The sequence below is a fragment of the Phytophthora infestans genome, genomic scaffold, assembly GCF_000142945.1.
Source record: "Phytophthora infestans T30-4 supercont1.162 genomic scaffold, whole genome shotgun sequence".
Taxonomy (NCBI): domain Eukaryota; phylum Oomycota; class Peronosporomycetes; order Peronosporales; family Peronosporaceae; genus Phytophthora; species Phytophthora infestans.
Window position 1 is genome coordinate 125,382 of NW_003303597.1, and position 21,723 is coordinate 147,104.

Below are 21,723 nucleotides of genomic sequence, written 5' to 3' on the forward strand. Positions count from 1 at the left end.
TCGACACAGTCACATCACCACCGACTCCACTCGATGACGAGCCACCAGACACACGAACAGCTCCGCCAGACCCGCTCGACGACGAAGAACCACCGCTCACGTCCACGGATCCGGAAGATCCCGTGTACGACCCACCGCCACCCACGAGAACATTGCCTCCCGATGCCGCCGTGCCGCTAGAGCCGCCCACAACACTCACCATCCCACCGGGCCCTGTGTCACTAGAGCCGCTAGACATACGCACAGCACCGGTATTGCCATCCACCGCGCCACCCGACACAAGCGACACATCGCCGGATGCAGATGCAGCACTTGCAGCACCACTCTCAACCGACACAAGGCCGCTCACGTCGCTGCCCACGCCGCTCGTCACAGAAACCGCACCGCCCGTCGAAGTGCTGCTAGACCCTCCCGATACAGACACACGACCCGCTGCCGTAAACGCATCGCCAGACTGCACAGACACATCGCCGCTGCTAGCCGCTGCCGAAGACCCCGAAGACAGCGTCACCACACCCGACGCAGCATCCGCGGACTCGCCACTTCCGATCGTAGCCGAGCCGCTCAAGGCGCCGCCGATCGCAGAAGCACCGCTCACAACGGTCATCTCACCGCTGCCCAGCAACCCCGCGCCAGACGAAATGGACACGCCACCACCGACGCCAGCCTCACTCACGCCGCCGTCAAGAGAAACAACGCCTCCAGTCGCCGCGCCCGTCGACGCCGCACCACCGGACAAGGCAACGTCGCCTCCAAGGCCCGAAGATGCACTCAAAGAGCCACCTCGAACACTCACCGACCCGCCACCCACGCTGCTGGTCGTGCCAGCTCCGGCCACAATCTCGACCTTCCCGCCGTTAGCACTGCGACGAACACCGCTAGAAAAACTCACCCATGCCGTCCTCGCCAGACGACACGGTCACAGAGCCTCCGCGTGCACTCGAGCCGCCGGTTGACCCACCACGGATCTCCACGCTGCCTGCATCGGATGAGCTAGCCATGCCGCTAGCCACGACCACAGACCCACTCGATCCACTTCCGCTGACGCCGGACACAACCGACAAGGACCCAGAAGCACCGGAGTCCGCGTCGCCCGTACCAATGTCCACGTTGCCGCTCAAGCTGGAGTCAGTCGCAGCTGCACTGGACACCGTAATGCTGCCGCTGTTCGCGCTCGCCATACCGCTCTCAAGCGACACAGAACCACCCTCAGACGAACCGCCGCTGCTTCCGCCACGCATCGACACGGAGCCACCACTCGATACGGTACTACTGCCACTAACCACAGCCACGGACCCCGACGTACTGTCGCTCGAGTCCCCACTTCCCAACGTCACGCCGCCAGATGCGCCTGTTCCCGAAGCGCCACTCATCACATCCACGGACCCGCTGGCACTACCAGAAGTCGAACCCACCGTTACGTCGCCACTGACAGCGGATGCATCGTCTCTTCCTCCGCTTAACACGGACACCGACCCGCCCTTAGCGACGCCAGCACCACCTGACACAAATACCTCGCCACCGGCATTGTCTCCAGCAGAACTGCCACCGGTTAGTCGAACGGCGCCTGCCACAGCTCCTGTAGAAGGCGATGTCGACAACAAGGAAGCTCCGCCCGTCAGCAACACGTCACCTGCCGCGGATTCAGAGCTGGACCCACTGCGCACGTCAACATCGCCGCCGTCAGCCACCGAAGAACCAACCCATAAGTTGATGCTTCCTGCGGATGAGCTGCTGCTCGTCGCCGAACCGGACAAGACATGCACATCGCCCGACACCACGCCATCTGCACTCTGCAGCCGCACATCGCCACTGCTGCTCGAGCCTTCTCCGCTTCGCAACTCCACTGACGCACCAGGGCCCGACACGCTCTCGCCGCCGGACACCTTCACATTGCCTCCCGTCGCACCAGCACCACCGGCCAAAGCCAACGCACCACCCGCAGCAACAGTGCTACTACCGCCGGTGACGCTCACAAGCCCACCGGTACCTGCAGCCTCGCCACCGAACACGCTCACCGACCCGCTCGAAAGAGCAGGCGACGCGCCAGACGCGATAGCTACAGCGCCAGACGAACCGCTTGCCGTCGACCCACTCAACAGCGACACCGACCCGCTCACAGTCGTGCTTGCGCCGCCTTCAGACCCGAGCGTCACCGACCCGCTCTCTGATGCCAAACCGTCGCCGCTCAAGATCGTCATGCTGCCGCCTGTCAACGACCCCGATGCACCGCCCAACACAGACACCGCGGAGCCTTCACCATTCACGGAAGAGCCACCAGACACCTCGATCGAGCCAGTACTAGCATCACCGGACCCGCTGCCGATACGAATGGACCCGCTAGACACGCTGCTAGCGCTAGTGCGCACCTCGACGCCACCGCTCGAACCACCGGACATGACGCTCGTGAACACACGCACGTCACCGCTGCTCACAGCACCACCGCCGCTTGTCAACAGCACCGCACCACCCACAGTGGACGCAGACAACCCCCCATCAATGGACACGTCGCCTCCCGCTCCTTGCGCGTTCCCAGAACCGATGATCTTCACCTTCTGCGCTGTGTCCACGTTGGTCACACTGCCACCACGCAACTCCACATCGACCCCAACAGCACTGCCGTCGCCCTGGACGAGGCTCAGGCTGCCGCCAGAACCACTGCGGACAAACACGCTGCTGCCGGACGCACTGCTTCCGGAGTCGCCGCTCGACACAGTCACATCACCACCGACGCCTCTCGATGACGAGCCACCAGATACACGAACAGCTCCGCCAGACCCGCTCGACGACGAAGAACCACCGCTCACGTCCACGGATCCGGAAGATCCCGTGTACGACCCACCGCCACCCACGAGAACATTGCCTCCCGATGCCGCCGTGCCACTAGAGCCGCCCACAACACTCACCATCCCACTGGGCCCTGTGTCACTAGAGCCGCTAGACATACGCACAGCACCGGTATTGCCATCCACCGCGCCACCCGACACAAGCGACACATCGCCGGACGCAGATGCAGCACTTACAGCACCACTCTCAATCGACACAAGGCCGCTCACGTCGCTGCCCACGCCGCTCGTCACAGACACCGCACCGCCCGTCGAAGAGCTGCTAGACCCTCCCGATACAGACACACGACCCGCTGCCGTAAACGCATCGCCAGACTGCACAGATACATCACCGCTGCTAGCCGCTGCCGAAGACCCCGAAGACAGCGTCACCACACCCGACGCAGCATCCACGGACTCGCCACTTCCGATCGTAGCCGAGCCGCTCAAGGCGTCGCCGCTCGCAGAAGCACCGCTCACAACGGTCATCTCACCGCTGCCCAGCAAGCCCGCGCCAGACGAAATGGACACGCCACCACCGACGCCAGCCTCACTCACGCCGCCGTCAAGAGAAACAACGCCTCCAGTCGCCGCGCCCGTCGAGGCCGCACCACCGGACAAGGCAACATCGCCCCCAAGGCCCGAAGATGCACTCAAAGAGCCACCTCGAACACTCACCGACCCGCCACCCACGCTGCTGGTCGTGCCAGCTCCGGCCACAATCTCGACCTTCCCGCCGTTAGCACTGCGACGAACACCGCTAGACAAACTCACCACGCCGTCCTCGCCAGACGACACGGTCACAGAGCCTCCGCGTGCACTCGAGCCGCCGGTTGACCCACCACGGATCTCCACGCTGCCTGCATCGGACGAGCTAGCCATGCCGCTAGCCACGACCACAGACCCACTCGATCCACTTCCGCTGACGCCGGACACAACCGACAACGAACCAGAAGCACCAGAATCCGCGCTGCCCGTACGAAAGTCCACGTTGCCGCTCAAGCTGGAGTCAGTCGCAGCTGCACTGGACACCGTAATGCTGCCGCTGTTCGCGCTCGCCATACCGCTCTCAAGCGACACAGAACCACCCTCAGACGAACCGCCGCTGCTTCCGCCACGCATCGACACGGAGCCACCACTCGATACGGTACTACTGCCACTAACCACGGACACGGACCCCGACGTACTGTCGCTCGAGTCCCCACTGCCCAACGTCACGCCGCCAGACGCGTCTGTTCCCGAAGCGCCACTCATCACATCCACGGACCCGCTGGCACTACCAGAAGTCGAACCCACCGTTACGTCGCCACTGACAGCAGACGCATCGTCTCTTCCTCCGCTTAACACGGACACCGACCCGCCCTTAGCGACGCCAGCACCACCTGACACAAATACCTCGCCACCGGCATTGTCTCCAGCAGAACTGCCACCGGTTAGTCGAACGGCGCCTGCCACAGCTCCTGTAGAAGGCGATGTCGACAACAAGGAAGCTCCGCCCGTCAGCAACACGTCACCTGCCGCGGATTCAGAGCTGGACCCACTGCGCACGTCAACATCGCCGCCGTCAGCCACCGAAGAACCAACCCATAAGTTGATGCTTCCTGCGGATGAGCTGCTGCTCGTCGCCGAACCGGACAAGACATGCACATCGCCCGACACCACGCCATCTGCACTCTGCAGCCGCACATCGCCACTGCTGCTCGAGCCTTCTCCGCTTCGCAACTCCACTGACGCACCAGGGCCCGACACGCTCTCGCCGCCGGACACCTTCACATTGCCTCCCGTCGCACCAGCACCACCAGCCAAAGCCAACGCACCACCCGCAGCAACAGTACTACTACCGCCGGTGACGCTCACAAGCCCACCGGTACCTGCAGCCTCGCCACCGAACACGCTCACCGACCCGCTCGACAGAGCATGCGACGCGCCAGACGCGATAGCTACAGCGCCAGACGAACCGCTTGCCGTCGACCCACTCAACAGCGACACCGACCCGCTCACAGTCGTGCTTGCGCCGCCTTCAGACCCGAGCGTCACCGACCCACTCTCTGATGCCAAACCGTCGCCGCTCAAGATCGTCACGCTGCCGCCTGTCAACGACCCCGACGCACCGCCCAACACAGACACCGCGGAGCCTTCACCATTCATGGAAGAGCCACCAGACACCTCGATCGAGCCAGTACTAGCATCACCGGACCCGCTGCCGATACGAATGAACCCGCTAGACACGCTGCTAGCGCTAGTGCGCACCTCGATGCCACCGCTCGAACCGCCGGACATGACGCTCGTGAACACACGCACGTCACCGCTGCTCACAGCACCACCGCCGCTTGTCAACAGCACCGCACCACCCACAGTGGACGCAGACAACCCCCCATCAATGGACACGTCGCCTCCCGCTCCTTGCGCGTTCCCAGAACCGATGATCTTCACCTTCTGCGCTGTGTCCACGTGGGTCACACTGCCACCACGCAACTCCACATCGACCCCAACAGCACTGCTGTCGCCCTGGACGAGGCTCAGGCTGCCGCCAGAACCACTGCGGACAAACACGCTGCTGCCGGACGCACTGCTCCCGGAGTCGCCGCTCGACACAGTCACATCACCACCGACGCCACTCAATGACGAGCCGCCAGACACACGAACAGCTCCGCCAGACCCGCTCGACGACGAAGAACCACCGCTCACGTCCACGGATCCGGAAGATCCCGTGTACGACCCACCGCCACCCACGAGAACATTGCCTCCCGATGCCGCCGTGCCGCTAGAGCCGCCCACAACACTCACCATCCCACCGGGCCCTGTGTCACTAGAGCCGCTAGACATACGCACAGCACCGGTATTGCCATCCACCGCGCCACCCGACACAAGCGACACATCGCCGGATGCAGATGCAGCACTTGCAGCACCACTCTCAACCGACACAAGGCCGCTCACGTCGCTGCCCACGCCGCTCGTCACAGAAACCGCACCGCCCGTCGAAGTGCTGCTAGACCCTCCCGATACAGACACACGACCCGCTGCCGTAAACGCATCGCCAGACTGCACAGACACATCGCCGCTGCTAGCCGCTGCCGAAGACCCCGAAGACAGCGTCACCACACCCGACGCAGCATCCGCGGACTCGCCACTTCCGATCGTAGCCGAGCCGCTCAAGGCGCCGCCGATCGCAGAAGCACCGCTCACAACGGGTCATCTCACCGCTGCCCAGCAACCCCCGCGCCAGACGAAATGGGACACGACACCACCCGACGCCAGCCTCACTCACGCCCGCCGTCAAGAGAAACAACGCCTCCAGTCGCCGCGCCCGTCGACGCTCAGCACCGGACATGCAACATCGCCTCCAAAGCCCTAAGATGCACTCAAAGAGTCACCTCGAACGCTCACCGACCCGCCAACCCACGCTGCTGGTCGTGCCAGCTCCGGCCACAATCTCGACCTTCCCGCCGTTAGCACTGCGACGAACACCGCTAGACAAACTCATCATGCCGTCCTCGCCAGACGACACGGTCACAGAGCCTCCGCGTGCACTCGAGCCGCCGGTTGACTCACCACGGATCTCCACGCTGCCTGCATCGGACGAGCTAGCCATGCCGCTAGCCACGACCACAGACCCACTCGATCCACTTCCGCTGACGCCGGACACAACCGACAACGAACCAGAAGCACCGGAGTCCGCGTCGCCCGTACCAATGTCCACGTTGCCGCTCAAGCTGGAGTCAGTCGCAGCTGCACTGGACACCGTAATGCTGCCGCTGTTCGCGCTCGCCATACCGCTCTCTAGCGCCACAGAACCACCCTCAGACGAACCGCCGCTGCTTCCGCCACGCATCGACACGGAGCCACCACTCGATACGGTACTACTGCCACTAACCACGGCCACGGACCCCGACGTACTGTCGCTCGAGTCCCCACTGCCCAACGTCACGCCGCCAGACGCGTCTGTTCCCGAAGCGCCACTCATCACATCCACGGACCCGCTGGCACTACCAGAAGTCGAACCCACCGTTACGTCGCCACTGACAGCGGACGCATCGTCTCTTCCTCCGCTTAACACGGACACCGACCCGCCCTTAGCGACGCCAGCACCACCTGACACAAATACCTCGCCACCGGCATTATCTCTAGCAGAACTGCCACCGGTTAGTCGAACGGCGCCTGCCACAGCTCCTGTAGAAGGCGATGTCGACAACAAGGAAGCTCCGCCCGTCAGCAACACGTCACCTGCCGCGGATTCAGAGCTGGACCCACTGCGCACGTCGACATCGCCGCCGTCAGCCACCGAAGAACCAACCCACAAGTTGATGCTTCCTGCGGATGAGCTGATGCTCGTCGCCGAACCGGACAAGACATGCACATCGCCCGACACCACGCCATCTGCACTCTGCAGCCGCACATCGCCACTGCTGCTCGAGCCTTCTCCGCTTCGCAACTCCACTGACGCACCAGGGCCCGACACGCTCTCGCCGCCAGACACCCTCACATTGCCTCCCGTCGCACCAGCACCACCGGCCAAAGCCAACGCACCACCCGCAGCAACAGTGCTACTACCGCCGGTGACGCTCACAAGCCCACCGGTACCTGCAGCCTCGCCACCGAACACGCTCACCGACCCGCTCGACAGAGCATGCGACGCGCCAGACGCGATAGCTACAGCGCCAGACGAACCGCTTGCCGTCGACCCACTCAACAGCGACACCGACCCGCTCACAGTCGTGCTTGCGCCGCCTTCAGACCCGAGCGTCACCGACCCGCTCTCTGATGTCAAACCGTCGCCGCTCAAGATCGTCACGCTGCCGCCTGTCAACGACCCCGACGCACCGCCCAACACAGACACCGCGGAGCCTTCACCATTCATGGAAGAGCCACCAGACACCTCGATCGAGCCAGTACTAGCATCACCGGACCCGCTGCCGATACGAATGGACCCGCTAGACACGCTGCTAGCGCTAGTGCGCACCTCGACGCCACCGCTGGAGCCGCCGGACATGACGCTTGTGGACACACGCACGTCACCGCTGCTCACAGCACCACCGCCGCTTGTCAACAGCACCGCACCACCCACAGTGGACGCAGACGACCCACCATCAATGGACACGTCGCCTCCCGCACCTTGCGCGTTCCCAGAACCGATGATCTTCACCTTCTGCGCTATGTCCACGTTGGTCACACTGCCACCACGCAGCTCCACATCGGCACCAACAGCACTGCTGTCGCCCTGGACGAGGCTCAGGCTGCCGCCAGAACCACTGCGGACAAACACGCTGCTGCCGGACGCACTGCTTCCGGAGTCACCGCTCGACACAGTCACATCACCACCGACGCCACTCGATGACGAGCCACCAGATACACGAACAGCTCCGCCAGACCCGCTCGACGACGAAGAACCACCGCTCACGTCCACGGATCCGGAAGATCCCGTGTACGACCCACCGCCACCCACGAGAACATTGCCTCCCGATGCCGCCGTGCCGCTAGAGCCGCCCACAACACTCACCATCCCACCGGGCCCTGTGTCACTAGAGCCGCTAGACATACGCACAGCACCGGTATTGCCATCCACTGCGCCACCCGACACAAGCGACACATCGCCGGACGCAGATGCAGCACTTGCAGCACCACTCTCAATCGACACAAGGCCGCTCACGTCGCTGCCCACGCCGCTCGTCACAGACACCGCACCGCCCGTCGAAGAGCTGCTAGACCCTCCCGATACAGACACACGACCCGCTGCCGTAAACGCATCGCCAGACTGCACAGACACATCACCGCTGCTAGCCGCTGCCGAAGACCCCGAAGACAGCGTCACCACACCCGACGCAGCATCCGCGGACTCGCCACTTCCGATCGTAGCCGAGCCGCTCAAGGCGTCGCCGATCGCAGAAGCACCGCTCACAACGGTCATCTCACCGCTGCCCAGCAAGCCCGCGCCAGACGAAATGGACACGCCACCACCGACGCCAGCCTCACTCACGCCGCCGTCAAGAGAAACAACGCCTCCAGTCGCCGCGCCCGTCGACGCCGCACCACCGGACAAGGCAACGTCGCCTCCAAGGCCCGAAGATGCACTCAAAGAGCCACCTCGAACACTCACCGACCCGCCACCCACGCTGCTGGTCGTGCCAGCTCCGGCCACAATCTCGACCTTCCCGCCGTTAGCACTGCGACGAACACCGCTAGACAAACTCACCACGCCGTCCTCGCCAGACGACACGGTCACAGAGCCTCCGCGTGCACTCGAGCCGCCGGTTGACCCACCACGGATCTCCACGCTGCCTGCATCGGACGAGCTAGCCATGCCGCTAGCCACGACCACAGACCCACTCGATCCACTTCCGCTGACGCCGGACACAACCGACAACGAACCAGAAGCACCAGAATCCGCGCTGCCCGTACGAAAGTCCACGTTGCCGCTCAAGCTGGAGTCAGTCGCAGCTGCACTGGACACCGTAATGCTGCCGCTGTTCGCGCTCGCCATACCGCTCTCAAGCGACACAGAACCACCCTCAGACGAACCTCCGCTGCTTCCGCCACGCATCGACACGGAGCCACCACTCGATACGGTACTACTGCCACTAACCACGGACACGGACCCCGACGTACTGTCGCTCGAGTCCCCACTTCCCAACGTCACGCCGCCAGACGCGTCTGTTCCCGAAGCGCCACTCATCACATCCACGGACCCGCTGGCACTACCAGAAGTCGAACCCACCGTTACGTCGCCACTGACAGCGGACGCATCGTCTCTTCCTCCGCTTAACACGGACACCGACCCGCCCTTAGCGACGCCAGCACCACCTGACACAAATACCTCGCCACCGGCATTATCTCCAGCAGAACTGCCACCGGTTAGTCGAACGGCGCCTGCCACAGCTCCTGTAGAAGGCGATGTCGACAACAAGGAAGCTCCGCCCGTCAGCAACACGTCACCTGCCGCGGATTCAGAGCTGGACCCACTGCGCACGTCGACATCGCCGCCGTCAGCCACCGAAGAACCAACCCACAAGTTGATGCTTCCTGCGGATGAGCTGATGCTCGTCGCCGAACCGGACAAGACATGCACATCGCCCGACACCACGCCATCTGCACTCTGCAGCCGCACATCGCCACTGCTGCTCGAGCCTTCTCCGCTTCGCAACTCCACTGACGCACCAGGGCCCGACACGCTCTCGCCGCCGGACACCTTCACACTGCCTCCCGTCGCACCAGCACCACTGGCCAAAGCCAACGCACCACCCGCAGCAACAGTGCTACTACCGCCGGTGACGCTCACAAGCCCACCGGTACCTGCAGCGTCGCCACCGAACACGCTCACCGACCCGCTCGAAAGAGCAGGCGACGCGCCAGACGCGATAGCTACAGCGCCAGACGAACCGCTTGCCGTCGACCCACTCAACAGCGACACCGACCCGCTCACAGTCGTGCTTGCGCCGCCTTCAGACCCGAGCGTCACCGACCCGCTCTCTGATGCCAAACCGTCGCCGCTTAAGATCGTCACGCTGCCGCCTGTCAACGACCCCGACGCACCGCCAACACAGACACCGCGGAGTCTTCACCATTCATGGAAGAGCCACCAGACACCTCGATCGAGCCAGTACTAGCATCACCGGACCCGCTGCCGATACGAATGGACCCACTAGACACGCTGCTAGCGCTAGTGCGCACCTCGATGCCACCACTGGAACCACCGGACATGACGCTCGTGAACACACGCACGTCACCGCTGCTCACAGCACCACCGCCGCTTGTCAACAGCACCGCACCACCCACAGTGGACGCAGACAACCCCCCATCAATGGACACGTCGCCTCCCGCTCCTTGCGCGTTCCCAGAACCGATGATCTTCACCTTCTGCGCTGTGTCCACGTTGGTCACACTGCCACCACGCAACTCCACATCGACCCCAACAGCACTGCTGTCGCCCTGGACGAGGCTCAGGCTGCCGCCAGAACCACTGCGGACAAACACGCTGCTGCCGGACGCACTGCTTCCGGAGTCGCCGCTCGACACAGTCACATCACCACCGACGCCACTCGATGACGAACCACCAGACACACGAACAGCTCCGCCAGACCCGCTCGACGACGAAGAACCACCGCTCACGTCCACGGATCCGGAAGATCCCGTGTACGACCCACCGCCACCCACGAGAACATTGCCTCCCGATGCCGCCGTGCCGCTAGAGCCGCCCACAACACTCACCATCCCACCGGGCCCTGTGTCACTAGAGCCGCTAGACATACGCACAGCACCGGAATTGCCATCCACTGCGCCACCCGACACAAGCGACACATCGCCGGACGCAGATGCAGCACTTACAGCACCACTCTCAATCGACACAAGGCCGCTCACGTCGCTGCCCACGCCGCTCGTCACAGACACCGCACCGCCCGTCGAAGAGCTGCTAGACCCTCCCGATACAGACACACGACCCGCTGCCGTAAACGCATCGCCAGACTGCACAGACACATCACCGCTGCTAGCCGCTGCCGCAGACCCCGAAGACAGCGTCACCACACCCGACGCAGCATTCGCGGACTCGCCACTTCCGATCGTAGCCGAGCCGCTCAAGGCGTCGCCGCTCACAGAAGCACAGCTCACAACGGTCATCTCACCGCTGCCCAGCAAGCCCGCGCCAGACGAAATGGACACGCCACCACCGACGCCAGCCTCACTCACGCCGCCGTCAAGAGAAACAACGCCTCCAGTCGCCGCGCCCGTTGAGGCCGCACCACCGGACAAGGCAACATCGCCCCCAAGGCCCGAAGATGCACTCAAAGAGCCACCTCGAACGCTCACCGACCCGCCACCCACGCTGCTGGTCGTGCCAGCTCCGGCCACAATCTCGACCTTCCCGCCGTTAGCACTGCGACGAACACCGCTAGACAAACTCACCACGCCGTCCTCGCCAGACGACACGGTCACAGAGCCTCCGCGTGCACTCGAGCCGCCGGTTGACCCACCACGGATCTCCACGCTGCCTGCATCGGACGAGTTAGCCATGCCGCTAGCCACGACCACAGACCCACTCGATCCACTTCCGCTGACGCCGGACACAACCGACAACGAACCAGAAGTACCAGATTCCGCGCTGCCCGTACCAATGTCCACGTTGCCGCTCAAGCTGGAGTCAGTCGCAGCTGCACTGGACACCGTAATGCTGCCGCTGTTCGCGCTCGCCATACCGCTCTCAAGCGACACAGAACCACCCTCAGACGAACCGCCGCTGCTTCCGCCACGCATCGACACGGAGCCACCACTCGATACGGTACTACTGCCACTAACCACGGACACGGACCCCGACGTACTGTCGCTCGAGTCCCCACTTCCCAACGTCACGCCGCCAGACGCGTCTGTTCCCGAAGCGCCACTCATCACATCCACGGACCCGCTGGCACTACCAGAAGTCGAACCCACCGTTACGTCGCCACTGACAGCGGACGCATCGTCTCTTCCTCCGCTTAACACGGACACCGACCCGCCCTTAGCGACGCCAGCACCACCTGACACAAATACCTCGCCACCGGCATTGTCTCCAGCAGAACTGCCACCGGTTAGTCGAACGGCGCCTGCCACAGCTCCTGTAGAAGGCGATGTCGACAACAAGGAAGCTCCGCCCGTCAGCAACACGTCACCTGCCGCGGATTCAGAGCTGGTCCCACTGCGCACGTCAACATCGCCGCCGTCAGCCACCGAAGAACCAACCCACAAGTTGATGCTTCCTGCGGATGAGCTGCTGCTCGTCGCCGAACCGGACAAGACATGCACATCGCCCGACACCACGCCATCTGCACTCTGCAGCCGCACATCGCCACTGCTGCTCGAGCCTTCTCCGCTTCGCAACTCCACTGACGCACCAGGGCCCGACACGCTCTCGCCGCCAGACACCCTCACATTGCCTCCCGTCGCACCAGCACCACCGGCCAAAGCCAACGCACCACCCGCAGCAACAGTGCTACTACCGCCGGTGACGCTCACAAGCCCACCGGTACCTGCAGCCTCGCCACCGAACACGCTCACCGACCCGCTCGACAGAGCATGCGACGCGCCAGACGCGATAGCTACAGCGCCAGACGAACCGCTTGCCGTCGACCCACTCAACAGCGACACCGACCCGCTCACAGTCGTGCTTGCGCCGCCTTCAGACCCGAGCGTCACCGACCCCACTCTCTGATGCCAACCCGTCGCCGCTCAAGATCGTCACGCTGCCCCCCTGTCAACCGACCCCGACGGACCGCCCAACACAGACACCGCGGAGCCTTCACCATTCATGGACGAGCCCACCAGACACCTCGATCGAGCCAGTACTAGCATCACCGGACCCGCTGCCGATACGAATGGACCCGCTAGACACGCTGCTAGCGCTAGTGCGCACCTCGATGCCACCGCTCGAACCACCGGACATGACGCTTGTGGACACACGCACGTCACCGCTGCTCACAGCACCACCGCCGCTTGTCAACAGCACCGCACCACCCACAGTGGACGCAGACGACCCACCATCAATGGACACGTCGCCTCCCGCACCTTGCGCGTTCCCAGAACCGATGATCTTCACCTTCTGCGCTGTGTCCACGTTGGTCACACTGCCACCACGCAACTCCACATCGACCCCAACAGCGCTGCTGTCGCCCTGGACGAGGCTCAGGCTGCCGCCAGAACCACTGCGGACAAACACGCTGCTGCCGGACGCACTGCTTCCGGAGTCGCCGCTCGACACAGTCACATCACCACCGACGCCACTCGATGACGAGCCACCAGATACACGAACAGCTCCGCCAGACCCGCTCGACGACGAAGAACCACCGCTCACGTCCACGGACCCGGAAGATCCCGTGTACGACCCACCGCCACCCACGAGAACATTGCCTCCCGATGCCGCCGTGCCACTAGAGCCGCCCACAACACTCACCATCCCACTGGGCCCTGTGTCACTAGAGCCGCTAGACATACGCACAGCACCGGTATTGCCATCCACCGCGCCACCCGACACAAGCGACACATCGCCGGACGCAGATGCAGCACTTACAGCACCACTCTCAATCGACACAAGGCCGCTCACGTCGCTGCCCACGCCGCTCGTCACAGACACCGCACCGCCCGTCGAAGAGCTGCTAGACCCTCCCGATACAGACACACGACCCGCTGCCGTAAACGCATCGCCAGACTGCACAGATACATCACCGCTGCTAGCCGCTGCCGAAGACCCCGAAGACAGCGTCACCACACCCGACGCAGCATCCACGGACTCGCCACTTTCCGATCGTAGCCGAGCCGCTCCAAAGGCGTCGCCGCTCGCAGAAGCACCGCTCACAACGGTCATCTCACCGCTGCCCAGCACCCCGCGCCAGACGAAATGGACACGCCACCACCGACGCCAGCCTCACTCACGCCGCCGTCAAGAGAAACAACGCCTCCAGTCGCCGCGCCCGTCGACGCCTCAACCACCGGACAAAGGCAACGTCGCCTACCAAGGCCCGAAGATGCACTCAAAGAGGCACCTCGAACACTCACCGACCCGCCACCCACGCTGCTGGTCGTGCCAGCTCCGGCCACAATCTCGACCTTCCCGCCGTTAGCACTGCGACGAACACCGCTAGACAAACTCACCACGCCGTCCTCGCCAGACGACACGGTCACAGAGGCTCCGCGTGCACTCGAGCGCCGGTTGACCCACCACGGATCTCCACGCTGCCTGCATCGGACGAGCTAGCCATGCCGCTAGCCACGACCACAGACCCACTCGATCCACTTCCGCTGACGCCGGACACAACCGACAACGAACCAGAAGCACCAGATTCCGGCGCTGCCTGTACCAATGTCCACGTTGCCGCTCAAGCTGGAGTCAGTCGCAGCTGCACTGGACACCGTAATGCTGCCGCTGTTCGCGCTCGCCATACCGCTCTCAAGCGACACAGAACCACCCTCAGACGAACCGCCGCTGCTTCCGCCACGCATCGACACGGAGCCACCACTCGATACGGTACTACTGCCACTAACCACGGACACGGACCCCGACGTACTGTCGCTCGAGTCCCCACTTCCCAACGTCACGCCGCCAGACGCGTCTGTTCCCGAAGCGCCACTCATCACATCCACGGACCCGCTGGCACTACCAGAAGTCGAACCCACCGTTACGTCGCCACTGACAGCGGACGCATCGTCTCTTCCTCCGCTTAACACGGACACCGACCCGCCCTTAGCGACGCCAGCACCACCTGACACAAATACCTCGCCACCGGCATTGTCTCCAGCAGAACTGCCACCGGTTAGTCGAACGGCGCCTGCCACAGCTCCTGTAGAAGGCGATGTCGACAACAAGGAAGCTCCGCCCGTCAGCAACACGTCACCTGCCGCGGATTCAGAGCTGGACCCACTGCGCACGTCAACATCGCCGCCGTCAGCCACCGAAGAACCAACCCACAAGTTGATGCTTCCTGCGGATGAGCTGCTGCTCGTCGCCGAACCGGACAAGACATGCACATCGCCCGACACCACGCCATCTGCACTCTGCAGCCGCACATCGCCACTGCTGCTCGAGCCTTCTCCGCTTCGCAGCTCCACTGAAGCACCAGGGCCCGACACGCTCTCGCCGCCGGACACCTTCACACTGCCTCCCGTCGCACCAGCACCACTGGCCAAAGCCAACGCACCACCCGCAGCAACAGTGCTACTACCGCCGGTGACGCTCACAAGCCCACCGGTACCTGCAGCCTCGCCACCGAACACGCTCACCGACCCGCTCGAAAGAGCAGGCGACGCGCCAGACGCGATAGCTACAGCGCCAGACGAACCGCTTGCCGTCGACCCACTCAACAGCGACACCGACCCGCTCACAGTCGTGCTTGCGCCGCCTTCAGACCCGAGCGTCACCGACCCGCTCTCTGATGTCAAACCGTCGCCGCTCAAGATCGTCACGCTGCCGCCTGTCAACGACCCCGACGCACCGCCCAACACAGACACCGCGGAGCCTTCACCATTCATGGAAGAGCCACCAGACACCTCGATCGAGCCAGTACTAGCATCACCGGACCCGCTGCCGATACGAATGGACCCACTAGACACGCTGCTAGCGCTAGTGCGCACCTCGATGCCACCACTGGAACCACCGGACATGACGCTCGTGAACACACGCACGTCACCGCTGCTCACAGCACCACCGCCGCTTGTCAACAGCACCGCACCACCCACAGTGGACGCAGACGACCCGCCATCAATGGACACGTCGCCTCCTGCTCCTTGCGCGTTCGCAGAACCAATAATCTTCACCTTCTGCGCTGCGTCCACGCTGGCCACACTGCCGCCACGCAACTCCACATCGGCACCAACAGCACTGCTGTCGCCCTGGACGAGGCTCAGGCTGCCGCCAGAGCCACTGCGGACAAACACGCTGCTGCCGGACGCACTGCTTCCGGAGTCGCCGCTCGACACAGTCACATTGCCGCCGACGCCACTCGATGACGAACCGCCAGACACACGAACTGCTCCGCCAGACCCGCTCGACGACGAAGAACCACCGCTCACGTCCACGGATCCGGAAGATCCCGTGTGCGACCTACCGCCACTGACGACAACATTGCCTCCCGATGCCGCCGCGCCGCTAGGCCCGCCCACAACGTTCACTGAGCCCCCGGACCCTGTGCTGCTAGAGCCGCTGGACACACGCACTGCGCCGGAACCGCCATCGATCGCGTCGCCAGACACAATCGACACCTCACCAGAACCAGACACAGCGCTAGCAGCACTGCTCCCAATCGACACAGCACCGCTCGACACACTACCAGCACCACTAGACACAGACACCGCACCGCCTGTCGAGGAGCTACTAAAGCCACCCGACACAAGCACGCGGCCTGCCATTGCAGCCGCACTGCCAGACTGCATTGACACATCGCCGCTCCCAGCCGCGTGTGAGAACCCCGAAGTTAGAGTCACACGTCCTGTTGAAGACGTGAAGGAACGCCCACTTCCAACTGACGTTGCACCACTTGATCCTACAGCACCTGGTGTACCTCCAGCACCACTAACAACTTGAATAGACCCGCTTTGAATGAGCCCCGCACCCGATGTGACTTGTACAGAGCCGCCAAAACGGCTCGTGCTCGGTCCACCCGAAAGTGCGATAGTCCCGCCATCACTGTTATCGCGCGAAGACGCAACAGCACTACCACCTTGTAGGAGAATACTGCCACCAACACCAGACCGCCCAGATAGAGAACCTGCTGAAATGTTGACATTGCCGCCTGAGCTCATCGTGGACGTGGGCCCGACTTGAATGGCCACATCTCCTGATGCACTAGATGAGCGGCCAGCTGTTGTTATGTTAACGAGGCCACTGCTTGATGCACTCAGCGAGATCGATCCGCCACTGGAAGGTGAATCTACGCTTGCTCCTGCGGCGATACGAATGTCCCCTTGAGGCCCCTTCGAGTCACCAGTAGACAGGTATAACGAACCTGACTGTCCCTGTTCGCTGCCCCCACTTGACAATTGTAGCGAACCACTTGTGCCTTGCTTGACTTGACCGCTCGAGACGGAAAGTTTTCCACTCCCCGCACGAGCCACAGAAGTCTGACTGGCGAGGTTTATGTCACCACTTTGACCAAATGAATTGATACCACTCTGGATGGAAACACTGCCACCAGCTCCACCAAAAGAGCTGCTGCCGGCACTGACGACCACATCGCCGCCCTTTGCCTTTCCGCTGGACCCTGCTTGCATGAAGACGGATCCGGATCCCCAAGCAGACGAACTTCCGGACTTGACATGAACATCACCGGATTGAGCTGCAGAGGCACTTCCCGTTTCGATACGGATAAATCCGCTTTGAGCACCATCGCCAGAAGAAAGCTGCAAGTTTCCGCCGGCAAGCTTCGACCCTGATCCCGCGAGAACGCTGACGCTTCCACCAGCTTCAGCGCCGGTGCCTCCGCTGACCGAGACATACCCTCCGGTTCCAATGATGTGCGACATACCTCCAGCCAGATTAATTGATCCTGCCACTGACGATTTTCCTTTTCCCATAACATCGCCACCAATAACAGAAACGTTTCCACCAGTAGTAGAGTTGCTTGCCCCTCCTAACATTGTCACTTGGCCACCGTCCAAAACTGAGTCTTGGCCACGGATCATCACACCTCCAGCGCTTGAGCTACTCCGCCCACCACCGATACGCACTGTACCGCCACTCAAAGATCTCGAAGACCCGCCATCAATAAACACGTCGCCTCCTGCTCCCTGGGCGTTCGCCGAACCAATGATCTTCACTTTCTGCGCTGCATCCACGCTGGCCACACTGCCGCCACGCAACTCCACATCGGCACCAACAGCACTGCTGTCGCCCTGCACTAGGCTCAGGCTGCCGCCAGAGCCGCTACGGACAAACACGCTGCTGCCAACCGCACTGCTCCCGGAGTCGCCGCTCGACACAGTCACATTGCCGCCGACGCCACTCGATGACGAGCCGCCAGACACACGAACTGCTCCACCAGACCCGCTCGACGACGAAGAACCACCGCTCACGTCCACGGATCCGGAAGATCCCGTGTGCGATTTACCACCACTGACGAGAATATTGCCTCCCGATGCCGCCGCGCCGCTAGGCCCGCCCACAACGTTCACTGAGCCCCCGGACCCTGTGCTGCTAGAGCCGCTGGACACACGCACTGCGCCGGAACCGCCATCGAACGCGTCGCCAGACACAATCGACACCTCACCAGAACCAGACACAGCGCTAGCAGCACTGCTCCCAATCGACACAGCCCCGCTCGACACACTACCAGCGCCACTAGACACAGACACCGCACCGCCTGTCGAGGAGCTACTAAAGCCACCCGACACAAACACGCGGCCTGCCACTGTAGCCGCACGGCCTGATTGCACTGACACATCACCGCTACTTGCAGCTGCTGAAGACCCCGAAGATAGCGTCACCACGCCCGACGCAGCATCCACGGACTCGCCACTTCCGATCGTCGTCGAGCCGCTCAAAGCGGCGCCGCTCGTAGAAGCACCGCTCACAACGCGCATGTCCCCGCTGCCCAGCAATCCTGCGCCAGACGAAATGGACACGCCGCCACCGACGCCAGCCTCACTCACGCCGCCGTCAAGAGAAATAACGCCTCCAGTCGCCGTGCCCGTCGAGGCCATACCGCCGAACATGGCAATATCGCCCGCAAGGCCCGAAGATGCACTCAAAGCGCCACCGCGAATCCTCACCGACCCGCCGCCCGCACTGCCGTCTATGCTAGCACCGGCCACAATGTCGACCATGCCGCCGATAGCACTACGACGAACGCCGCTAGACAAACTCACCACGCCATCCACACCGGACGACACGGTGACTGAGCCTCCGCGTGCGGTAGAGCTGCCGGATGACCCACCACGGATCTCCACGCCACCCGCATCGGTCGAGGAGGAATCGCCACTCGACACGACCACAGACCCGCTCGAGCCACTAGCACTTCCGCCAGACGCGACTGACAGCGAACCCGACGCACTAGAATCGGCACCGCCTGTGCCAATATCCACGTTGCCACTTAAGCTCGAGTCCGTCCCAACCGCGCTGGACACCAGAATGTTACCGCTACCTGTACCACCCGCTCCGCTCTGTAGCAATACCGCTCCGCCAATAGACGCAGAGGACCCTCCGCCACGCACTGACACCGAACCACCGCTGGACGAAACACTGGACCCGCCAATGACATCGATAGACCCAGGCGCACTATCGATCGAGTCGCCACTGCCCAATGTTACACTGCCGGACGCGCCTGCAGTCGAAGCACCGCTCCTCACGTCCAAAGAGCCGCTGGTGCCACCGCCAGAGGAGCCCACCAACACATTGCCACTGATGGCAGTCGCGTCACTGCCGTTACCACTCAATACGGATACCGAGCCGCCCTGCACGATACCAGCGCCACCCGATACGGACACCAAACCGCCGCCGTTGCTGCCAGTAGAGCTACCCCCCTCCAGCCGAACTGCACCAGCCGCAGCTTCCGCAGACGAAGAAGAAGACGAAGACGCAGACGAAGACGAAGACGAAGACGAAAGCGCCACTAGAGATGATCCGCCCGCCAGCAACACGTCCCCCGCAGCGGATCCAGTACTAGACCCACTGCGTACTTCGACGTTACCGCCTTCAATGACAGATGCGCCAACCGACAAGTTGATGCCCCCTGCAGAACCACTGCTACTTGACACCGAGCCGGACGAGATCTGTACACCGCCCGACGCCGCGCCATCCGCACTTGCCACACGCACCTCGCCGCTGTTGCTCAAGCCTTTTCCGCTGCGCAACGCTACCGACGCACCAATGCCCGATGCACTCGCGCCTCCCGACACATTCACGTCGCCTCCTGTCACGCCAGCACCACCAGCCAAAGTCAATGAGCCGCCCAAGTCGCCGGAGCTGCTGCCGCCGGACACATTAATTGAACCACCGACACCTGCAGCCTCGCCGCCAGACATGCTCACAGACCCACTAGATTGCGCAAGCGACGCGCCCGAACCGATCGAAATGGCGCCGGACGAACCGATCTCCACCGAGCCACTCGACAGCGCCACCGCGCCACTGTTCACGGAGCTGACGCCACCATGAGATCCGAGCGTCACCGCCCCGCTTGTTGTCGACAAGCCCTTGCCACTCTGGATCGTCACGCCGCCGCCCGTAAACGACTCCGATGCACCGCCCACCACGGACACACTGGAGCCCTCTCCGCTCGCAGAAGAGCCACCAGATACCTCGATGGATCCTACACTAGCGTCAGCGGACCCGCTGCTGATACGAACGGATCCGCTAGACGTACTGCTAGCGCTAGTGTACACCTCAATATCACCGCTAGAACCGCTGGACACGACACTCGTGGACACACGCACGTCGCCACTGGTCATGGCACCGCCGCCGCTTGTCAGCAACACCGCACCACCCACAGTGGCGACGGACGACCCGCCATCAATAAACACGTCGCCCGCTCTTCCTTGAGCGTTCGCAGACCCGACGATCTTCAACTTTTGCGCTGCGTCCACGCTGGCCACACTGCCGCCACGCAACTCCACATCGGCACCAACAGCACTGCTGTCGCCCTGGACGAGGCTCAAGCTGCCGCCAGAACCACTGCGGACAAACACGCTGCTGCCAACCGCACTGCTCCCGGAGTCGCCGCTCGACACAGTCACATTGCCGCCGACGCCACTCGATGACGAGCCGCCAGACACACGAACAGCTCCGCCAGACCCGCTCGACGACGAAGAACCACCGCTCACGTCCACGGACCCGGAAGATCCCGTGTACGACCCACCGCCACCCACGAGAACATTGCCTCCCGATGCCGCCGCGCCGCTAGGCCCGCCCACAACGTTAACTGAGCCCCCGGACCCTGTGCTGCTAGAGCCGCTGGACACACGCACTGCGCCGGAACCGCCATCGAACGCGTCGCCAGACACAATCGACACCTCACCAGAACCAGACACAGCGCTAGCAGCACTGCTCCCAATCGACACAGCACCGCTCGACACACTACCAGCGCCACTAGACACAGACACCGCTCCGCCTGTCGAGGAGCTACTAAAGCCACCCGACACAAACACGCGGCCTGCCACTGTAGCCGCACGGCCTGATTGCACTGACACATCACCGCTACTTGCAGCTGCTGAAGACCCCGAAGATAGCGTCACCACGCCCGACGCAGCATCCACGGACTCGCCACTTCCGATCGTCGTCGAGCCGCTCAAAGCGGCGCCGCTCGTAGAAGCACCGCTCACAACGCGCATGTCCCCGCTGCCCAGCAATCCTGCGCCAGACGAAATGGACACGCCGCCACCGACGCCAGCCTCACTCACGCCGCCGTCAAGAGAAATAACGCCTCCAGTCGCCGTGCCCGTCGAGGCCATACCGCCG

At 63.2% G+C, this 21,723-nt stretch overlaps 4 protein-coding genes across 4 annotated transcripts; 3 read left to right on the forward strand and 1 right to left on the reverse strand.

Moving 5' to 3' along the window:
* Positions 1-1,713: 1,713 nt before the first annotated feature.
* PITG_20487 (uncharacterized protein) lies at positions 1,714-2,744 on the forward strand (the record flags this gene model as incomplete). Its single annotated transcript, XM_002895534.1, has 2 exons — positions 1,714-2,420; positions 2,477-2,744. The coding sequence occupies 2 exons, from the start codon at positions 1,714-1,716 to the stop codon at positions 2,742-2,744; spliced, it is 975 nt and encodes a 324-aa protein (XP_002895580.1).
* Positions 2,745-3,348: 604 nt separating this feature from the next.
* Positions 3,349-3,751, forward strand: PITG_20488 (uncharacterized protein; the record flags this gene model as incomplete). The annotated part of the gene is made up of 2 exons (XM_002895535.1): positions 3,349-3,657; positions 3,716-3,751. 2 exons carry the CDS (start codon positions 3,349-3,351, stop codon positions 3,749-3,751), a joined length of 345 nt encoding a protein of 114 aa, XP_002895581.1.
* A 10,946-nt stretch (positions 3,752-14,697) lies between these two features.
* PITG_20489 (mucin-like protein) lies at positions 14,698-16,860 on the forward strand (the record flags this gene model as incomplete). The annotated part of the gene is made up of 1 exon (XM_002895536.1): positions 14,698-16,860. One exon carries the CDS (start codon positions 14,698-14,700, stop codon positions 16,858-16,860), a length of 2,163 nt encoding a protein of 720 aa, XP_002895582.1.
* Positions 16,861-20,589: 3,729 nt separating this feature from the next.
* On the reverse strand, positions 20,590-21,517 carry PITG_20490 (uncharacterized protein; the record flags this gene model as incomplete). Its single annotated transcript, XM_002895537.1, has 3 exons — positions 20,590-20,601; positions 20,682-21,462; positions 21,504-21,517. 3 exons carry the CDS (start codon positions 21,515-21,517, stop codon positions 20,590-20,592), a joined length of 807 nt encoding a protein of 268 aa, XP_002895583.1.
* Between the last annotated feature and the right edge of the window lie 206 nt (positions 21,518-21,723).